Consider the following 9,805-nt stretch of genomic DNA (forward strand, 5'->3'; position numbering starts at 1 on the left):
GCTTAAAATAACAAAGACATGTACAATTTCCCAAGACAATTGAGTTAGAATATGTTTTGTGATATCTTAATGTTTTATTGATGTAGTTATTAACGTCATCACTTTGCAAAGCTTTTATCATTTTAGCTGCGACACCAAATCTGGCTGCAGATCAGCATCATTTGTACAACATGCAAAGATCTTCAAATTAGTTATGTAAACTTTTTATAAACTTTCTCAACACTTTCTAAAACATTGTTTCAAAGTTTCCTTCTGCATTTATTAAATAGTTGCGTTTGACAATGCAAAGGAAACACTCCTACAAATCGAAATGTTGATCGTGCTAGAATAAAGAGTGTTAATAATGTTAAGAAGTTTTCTGAATATAATAACGGTCTGAAAATTAATTCACCTTATAAAGAAACAAAATTAACATCCTAAATGAGTTTTAAATTGTGTATGTTATGTTTCTACCATTCTGTTTTTTGTGATACAATTAAAATGTTTAAAAAAAAAACGATTTAGGAAGCCTTAAAGTTAGATTGGAATGAAAGTAAAGATCAATATATTTAATATATTGGGCCCTAAATCAGGCACATTTGTGAAAACTCCTCTTACAAATGACAGAGGGTTTTCCCACTCCGGACATAACCTATGTGCATTCCGCTCGATATTGAAACAGGACAATACACATTAAGTAACGATATCCAACAAAAATGCAACTCGGTCTAGACATAGATTTACTTGACAACAAGACAAGGTGAAACATGCGTTGACTATTTATGCGAAATATTGTAACGGCTGTGCACGGTACAAATAATATTATATCACAGTACCACAATTCAGACGGCTCGGAATATTAATAGCGTCCTTCTTAATCATTATGGTAATGCCACTTGCGAAAAAGGTGACTTTTATGTTAAACCGGTTTACTATATTTGAGGTCAATTTTAGTAAAATTTGCTATGGAAAGAAAAAGGACTTGAATTAAAGTTGGTAAATTTTAAATCTTTCAGGAGAAGACTTACCTGACTTCGATTGAGTTCGTGTAATAAAACTGAATTGAATTTAGTTTATGAAGGTTGTAAAGATAACAAAACGAATGAAATAGACAATGTTGTATCTTAGCACAGCTTGATATAATATGTTAATTAAGTATCGAATTTAACAGTATATATGTTGAATGTACCCAGTGAAAGCACCCTACCACCAGAAAAACATACTTTTAATCAACTATGTAACAACATAAAAACAACCAATTCAACAAATTCACAGCTATCTCATCCTCTTCAAAAAATACCAACTTTTCCTGGGGAGAGAACCCTCTGCATTTATTAAAGTAAGTTTTGCATAAATTCCACATATGTCGTACAAATGTCAATGATATGTTTGCGCAGATGATGGACAGATAAACTTTTTGCTTATATGGCACATCAGAGAAAACTTCGAATTTAGTAGTTTATTTAATGAGACCTACTCTCATTACAAATAATGGTACAGATCATACCCAACTACAAAAACTATCTCCATATTTAAGAATGAAAAGTAAATGTCTATGGTTCTTATGAAGGCATTACAAATGTATCTCTCCGTACATAACATACGGATGTTGCTCAAGCGGGTATAGACACCGGTATACGTGTGCAACCATTCATTTACATATGTACTGTGTTTACATAAACTATAGATTTTAATCGATCGTGTATAATTAAACTACCAAATATATATCTGGAAATTTCCTTATAGCGTCAAGCGCTAAAGATATTCTGTTTTCGTTTCCAATTTAGGTGCGTGCCATACAATGCTTTATAAACAGCAGTATTATAATGTTGTGTCATTTGTTAACAGTGGTCGAGATTGAAATATATTCGTTCATTTATATTATGATTGCAATAGACGACATATAATGTAACTATCTGAAATTCAGTTTGTATCTAAGAACAACAAACAAGATAATATAAAATTGACTAAAACAGAATTGGCAGGGGTAGAAGCTATTTGACGATTTCTGTGCATTAACTTACAGGTTATGTAAAAACACTTTCTTACAACAAGTAACTGAACTGTAACTACAGTGATAGATTTACTCATGCGCATTGCTAACTGAAAAGGCTCGATATCGGGAAAGGTTATCTGAGTACTTTCTACTATCGTGGAAACAGCGTACTAATAAAAAGAATCTTGTTTTTTGTCAACATATTATTTCGAGGATGTTATCCCTTTCTAGTATTTATCAACCATAGCCTCAAGGCTTTGTGTGGGAAGACGTCCTTCCATAAACTTTCTAGTTGCTTCATCCTGTAAGTTTCCAATGCGTTTGTCATTAATTAAGTCACCGTTTGTACATTGAACATTTGAAAATAGTTATCAGTTGTTTTATTGAGTAATTATAAATTAAACTGAACAACACATTGGCCTCTTAAAGAGATTTCTACTTCCATGTCATGTACTTGACATGCAAATCATATATTACACCTATACCTTGAAAATCTTTTACATTTTTAACTTCGTCTATAATTTTGATATTTCATATGTTTGTAGTACTTCTTTAAGTTTGCTAGTAATGACTTCTAGGATTGTACAGAACAAAACCACCGTAATAAGCATTTTAACATGCAGATACACAGTTAAACTTAATTATACATGGTGAAGTTATTTGTAATATCAAGAAAACTTAAGAAATTGTTTCAACAGGCTTATAGTGAACTATCTAATTATTGCAAGAGTTATTTAAACTTTTAAATTTTGTTTCAAATATTTCAATATTTTATTCATTATTTGCAGCCATTAATTATACATTCATGGCTATTGACACATCACTGAAATTGTCTTTGCCGACCTATCGTTAATGTATTAAATGAGCTGACTTTGGTTGGATATTTGTGGGGAGGTTGAAGTTTCTTTCTTTGCTGTTTAAGTTTGTTGATAATATTTAAAGCCCTACAGAAAGACATCGGTAAAGATACAGCTGCAAAGGGAAACGTTCAATTGCAAGAACTCTCTTTCAAACCGCTGAAGCAAAGGTAAACCAAATACTTGGGGATTTGACCTATTTAGACAATCACCTAAAGAAAAACTCAAATTCAAAATAAGTTGTAAATAAACGAAATTTTAAAACAAATCTACGCGGAGAAAGGTGTGAGGCTCGGTACAGATTTTACAGCTGTATGTCCCAAGGTCGTAACTCTTGTCATAACCTGAGCTTCGCGGTGTTAACAGTAGAGTGGCTTAGGGGGAATTGTTTGCCGCTATTGTGTCACGGTATTTATGCTATATATTGGTACCAGTAAAGAAATACAACAGTAATGGATTTGACGAATTTTATTATATTTAAAAACATTTTTCATAGTAAAATAGGAAATGTTTATTGTTTATTATTATTAACATGCTAATAATATTATTTCTCTTTGAAACTGGTTAGCTTGACACAAATTATTTTCGATTATTGAAAATATAATTTTATTTTGAACATTAATTTACATGTTTCCTACTTGTTTCGTATACCAACATTACTGCAGAATCGAATGTTGTTTAAAGATTCAGGTCAAATCCAACTTTCAAAAATTTGATAACGGAAAGTTTTAATTTATTTTTTGTTTTGTTAATGTGTTTAGTAACGTGTTTAAGGAATCGAGAATCAGCCTACGATTTTCAGGAGAGCAGTTGATTTGTGATTGCATTATATGCATTTTCGGTTCTTCACAACTTTTTTATTCGTTTCGTCAGCCAATGATTTTGTTTACTGACACTCTTTGATACATATCTTACGTTAGAGTGGGGATCCCACTCAAAGCTTCTCTAATTAGATCAGCGCTGTAACGTTCAAATTGGAGATTTGAGTATCAACACTTCCTCTTTCTAACAAGTTCGTTAATCTGAGCGCAATGTCATTTACATGGTCTTAGATTTACTATAAGCTTAATAATTCTAATTTAGTTACAATGTTTAGATGACAAATTATTCAACAATTATCATACACAGAGCAAGTGTATCACCAATGTCGTACTGACAATTATCAGAAAGGTACAGAGTGCAATTCCATTTCAAAGCGAGATATTGTACTTTCTTTTATATCAAAATATGTTTGCTAAATAATATAATTAATATAATCAAGTGGATTTTGATGTAAACCATAGTACCAGATTTTTCTTGCTATTTCAGAGCCAGACTGAAATAGTATCATAGGCCTAGGAAGTTGCATTGTTCATCCCTTATATAACTGCGGTAGACAGTGTTTCGTATACCGGTATCTTTAAACAAATATTTCGGTATACCGCGGCACTAAAATTTTCAAGGTGGAACACTCACTCAGAGTACCAGCATAGGATTGACGTCTCATTTATTGGACTATGGAATATTTGTAGATGCTCTTTTGATAAAAGTTGAATGCAATATGAACGGATAGCTTATGTATATATCGTATAGAATTTCATCGCAATTCTGCTAAAGATACCTTTAAGGTCTAACGATAAGTAACGACGTTTATGTTGAAGTTCGAATAATGAGTAAGAGAGAATACTTTGGTTCAAGAGATTTCACCGAGATAACATAATCGACGATACATTAGGTAAATAATACATATGTTTGAAAGAATGTACATCAACGATCGTCAATGTAAGAAGACTGAACAATTTCTATTTAACATCATATAGGTATATATAGTTTCGACCGCTTTGAGCAAAACGTTTTCATTTAATAATTGATGAACATTCATCTTCTATTCAGTCACAAACTGTCCATATTACGTCAGTCAGACAGATCATGAAGTCTCGAAGGTGACCACTACTTAGGAATGAGGGCGGATGGACCCAGAATGGTCCATGGACACAAAAATAATTCATGTGTATGACTCGTCAGTTTGGAAGAAAAGGATCCGATACAACAGTTACTGCACAACACGACAGCCTGTTAAATACGTCTAACGAAATTTTATAATAATATTACACAAGGTTTCTTGCTAAACATTGTACGAAACGATGTATTGTCTTAATTGTATGTTTTGACGCATAAGGTTGGGTCTATGCATACTATAATAATGTGTATGAAACTTATGTTGTTGATTTTAGATACATAATGCACATGTTCTGATCTGTATAATATACTACGTTTTAGCGCATTTGAAAATGCGGGTCCTATATCTATATCTCTTTCTTTACACTTTTCTCCGGTCCAGAGACTCGTATATTCGCCGTCTTTCGCCAGTATCATGTACGAATGGTTCAGAGAGAGAGAGAGAGAGAGAGAGACAGAGAGAGAGAAATAGAGAGGAGGTTGTTTGGGGCTTAGAAGAATTAGCTGGAAAATCTTAAGATACCGTTTCAACGACCCATGTTTATACAGGTTACGTGGTGTACTTATCGATTACTATATGTGTATGGGGAAATATGGAGGAGTTATTCTGAGTAATACTGCATGAATTTGGAAGTGAAATATTCACAGCAGTCGTTGAATGTTCTATTTTTCTGTCGAGAAATCACCATGGAAGATATTGTTTTATGTATACTTAGGTATTTATTCTTGTACCATTTATGTTGTGTGATGTTCTCTTCATTACATGTATTTTACAATGCTGTTATGGGACGATATTCTGATCAATGATCAGCCAAAATTGTATGCCCCCTCCCTTAGCTAACCTGAATCCAACATTGCTTCCAATGACTTGTGTTACGTTTATCATATTTTGTATTGTGTACTTGAAATAATTCAATGGGAAGCTGTTTTCCACTCGCATTGTCAGTCGCAGAGCAATGCAGCTTTGTTTGTAGATCATTCTTGGTGTGCGACAAAAATCATTTGAAGTGGATCACTGTAATTTTCGTTTTACCTTTCAATACTTCTTTTAATTTTTATTTTCGATCCCCACCTACTACTGGTAAGCTTGACATAGCAGCAACGTTTCGATGGAGGCATCTGCCTTATCAACTGTTGCTTTTCTTAAATTAGAAACTGTTTTTCCTAAATCCCATTGTAGATTCTCATCTAGTTTGGTAATAAATGGTATAATCCTGAAAGAATTCATTCTATAACATCTTAACTACCACTTTACCTTGGGTTCAAATTCACAGACAATTTGCCCTTGAGTTTTAGTAAGTCATTTATTTGCTAACATTTCCGAAATTCCTTGTTAGATTCTCATCAAACCTAATATTCGTCATTATAAAGCAAAGGTAATTGAATCATCCCCACCATATGACCCTGGATATAGGGCCACATTCATTGAAACTTTGCAATGATGTTTTGGTTAAAGTGTTTTCATTTCCTTATCTCTTCTAAACACCTTGATCAAAATCAAACCAATGACGAATCCATGTTTTATTACAAAATAAAATACAAAATCACAGGATCATAAAGATCAGCAAATATTCAAAATGTTCCAAATAGCATCGCAGTATAATTGGTCACAACGATGAACCTAGGAAATCATAATAATAATAATAATAATAATAATAATAATAATAATAATAATAATAATGATAATAATAATGAAATTGAAAAATGGAAATAATAAGAAACGCATTATTAACACCAACAGTAACAATAATTACACAGATGAATATGACCTTTAGAGACAAAAAAATCAATATTTAATTATATTACAGCTAACAATAATTTTCGTAAATAAATGCGATTTTCATAATGCTAACAACTTCCACTTCCCCACATCATTGTAAACAATCTGTGTCTTGAAAAAATATGTAACGAGTTCCGCGTTGATTTATAATAAAGTCTGTCTAAAGATCGTCTGCTTTTCTGACTTAAATTTCGTATAAATAAAGGCCTTTAGTAAACATTTTAGTCAGACTGATAAATCTGTCAAAACCTGACTGTTGAGTCCATTCCGCATGTACACCGCATCTACTTACCTATTTATTTCAATAATAATCTCCATATAAACCAATTCCACCGTGTCCGCCCTTTCCTCCAGATCCACCCAATCCACCCAATCCTCCAGACAATAAGGAACCACCGCCAAATCCTCCTTGACTGTATCCGCCAAATCCTAGTCCACCGCCAAGAACAAGCCCTCCCTGGCCAAATCCACCAGAACTAAGACCACCATTAACTGTCCCTTTATTCCCGACTCCGTAACCACCAAAGCCGAGACCGCCGCCAATGACTCCTACTTGTCCCTGTCCATAGCCACCAAAACCGAGACCGCCGTTCACGACTCTACCTTTACCGACTCCGTAGCCACCAAAACCAAGACCGCCATTCACGACTGCACCTTTTCCGAGTCCGTAGCCACCCAAACCAAAACCACCACTTAAGGCTCCTCCTTGGCCGAGTCCGTAGCCACCATTACCAAGACCACCGTTGACGTTTCCTCCTTTTCCATATCCGAAACCACCAGAGCCAAAACCGCCGCCTATGATTCCTCCTTGGCTAGATCCATAACCACCATAACCTAGACTGCCTTGGCCGATTCCAACACCTAATCCTGACTTTCCAAATCCGTATGCACCCAAACCAAGACCACCTTTTCCGATTCCATATCCACCATATGCATCGTCGTAGTCACCGATGTTACCTAGGCCGCCCAAAAATCCACCACCATAGCTACCTGTGCCGGATGTGGCGCTGGCAACAGCAAGGCAGGTAAAAGCAAGGCAAATGAATCCTCTCATGTTTGTCAAATGTGCTGAAAGCAATAGATTTTGACATTCAGTATTATATAGAAAGTATATCGGTTGGGGATAACATGATGGCGTTGCAAGTCTCTAGTAGCGGTATCGACACCTGTTTCCAAAATTTGAAAAAAGTATGATGTCAGTCCGTAATGATTTACCGTTTTTACTCGCTAATTCCGGTTTCCTTCATTTTATTAATTATTTCATATCTCCCCACATGACGTCTAGAGTACAAATTTTCAATTAAGAAGCTGATGATTTAAAACGAATCCAATATGGAGCAATTTGTATTAAATGCCAAAAGTGTCCAATATTTCAGAACACTCAAGTAATTTATTAATAATAAGTGATCATCAGCAAATTAGTGACACATTTAAATCAGCGTTTTTGTTTTAATTTTGGATGGAATTATTTTCCAAATGCGAGATTTACGATTAGTACATAACAGATATTTCAAGGTTAATAAAATATGGCTTAATTAAGTTTTGAAGAAAAATAAATAGGATTTTGTATCAGTATAAAAACCTTTCTCTTGTTGTTTTGGTTTTCACGCCAATATAATATAGAAAGCATATAGGTTGTGGATGACATGATGGCTTTGCATCAGTCTTTTACCAGGTTTGACACCTTTTTCACAAACTTGAATAAAGTGTGATCTCAGTCAGTAATGAGCTGGCGGTTTTACACTATAATTCCGTTTTTAAAACTTTATTAAGTATTTCATGCTACCTCACTTGACGTCAAGCATACACATTTTAGGGTAAGAAGCTGAAGCTTAAAACCGAAACCAATATGCAGCAATTATTTCTAAAATGTCAAAAGTGTCCAAGTTGTCGATACGCTCGAGTAATTATAAATAACAACTGATTATCAGTAACATTTTGACACACATTTAAATGGACATTTTTGTTTCAATTTTTTTGACGAAAATGTCAATCTTTAATGAGTCGTTTAACTTTTCGCATATAACAGACATTCCAGGCTCCATAAACTACGGTTTAATCAAACTTGTTGAAACATAAAGAGGATTTTGTATCGGAAGAGAGATATTTTTGTTGTCGTTTTGGGTTTAAAGCCATGTTCAAAAGAGGATAGGCTATCCATAGCGGCAAATAAAATGGGTGGAGGAATTATATGACGAAATTCCAATAAGAACAATCCAACTGCGAGAAGCAACTGGTAGCTTTCTTGCATACTTACATATGTCGAAACCGAATCTCGAAAATGCGCGGACGGAGGTGAGATAGCAGTGATCTGTACAGGAAAACTCATGAGACCACTCGGCCACCCGAGGCCCCTAACATATGCATTAGTAAATTGTAGACTTTAACGCCTATTCAATGTCAAGACACTTTGGGCTTCATTCAAAGAACTAGAATTCGTCGACTTTTAACTTCTATAAAGGATATGTAGATTAGGTTATCGTGCACTTTTATGTGACGAGAGCAAAATGGGGGATTGGTGTCGTGCAAAAGAAATGTAATAAATGTAACCAATTAAAAAAGTCTATATATATTATGTGTGTTTAGACGTTTCGACATAATTGGTGGGGAATAAAATACACCGAATAACTAGGACTGTTCAAGATACACAACTACGCTTTATGCTAATAAATTTAAATCAGGTTAGAAGAGGCCTTAACGGAAAGAGTACGTGTCACGTATTTATGTATCAAACGAAAAAATGTGCAAACGGTATATTTATATCTTACCAGATAACAAAGTTTGATGTGCAGTTTGCTGGAAAATCTTTTCATTGTAAAGTCCTTAAACCAAGAGTACATCGTCATATTTTGAAAAAGAGGCAAATAGTTTGTTTTCAGTATGTATATGACTCTAAAGGCCAGAGAGGGAGAGAGAGAGAGAGAGAGAGAGAGACAGACCTTTTTGAGTATGGTTCTTCTATGCAGCCAATGCGATGGAATGGGAATCATGGTGCAGACGGTCGTCTTTTATACCCAATTTTTGCGTGTCAGCTGATTCCACCTGTGACCAGCTAATGACAGACGGTAATCGATATGCTAGAAAGGTAAACACTACAACTTGATAAATCACTCATAATCCTGACATCTTTGCGATTCTATTGTACCTCAGTAATAAAGAAATTGATAGACATTTAGACTGTTTAGAAGTCGTGCATATGCTTCAGTTCGATCAATCAACACTGTTTGGTGTCTCTTGCAATGCTGTAGTCACCTG

General features: G+C 34.5%; 1 protein-coding gene across 1 annotated transcript; it reads right to left on the bottom strand.

Annotated features, from left to right (window-relative positions):
- Nucleotides 1–6,851: 6,851 nt before the first annotated feature.
- LOC149772464 (uncharacterized) lies at nucleotides 6,852–7,604 on the bottom strand. The gene has a single exon (XM_089947745.1). It carries the CDS (start codon nucleotides 7,602–7,604, stop codon nucleotides 6,852–6,854), a length of 753 nt encoding a protein of 250 aa, XP_089803871.1.
- Nucleotides 7,605–9,805: the final 2,201 nt, after the last annotated feature.

Source organism: Sinohyriopsis cumingii, unplaced genomic scaffold, assembly GCF_028554795.1.
Source record: "Sinohyriopsis cumingii isolate HCF-2022 unplaced genomic scaffold, ASM2855479v2 utg001460l, whole genome shotgun sequence".
Classification (NCBI taxonomy): domain Eukaryota; kingdom Metazoa; phylum Mollusca; class Bivalvia; order Unionida; family Unionidae; genus Sinohyriopsis; species Sinohyriopsis cumingii.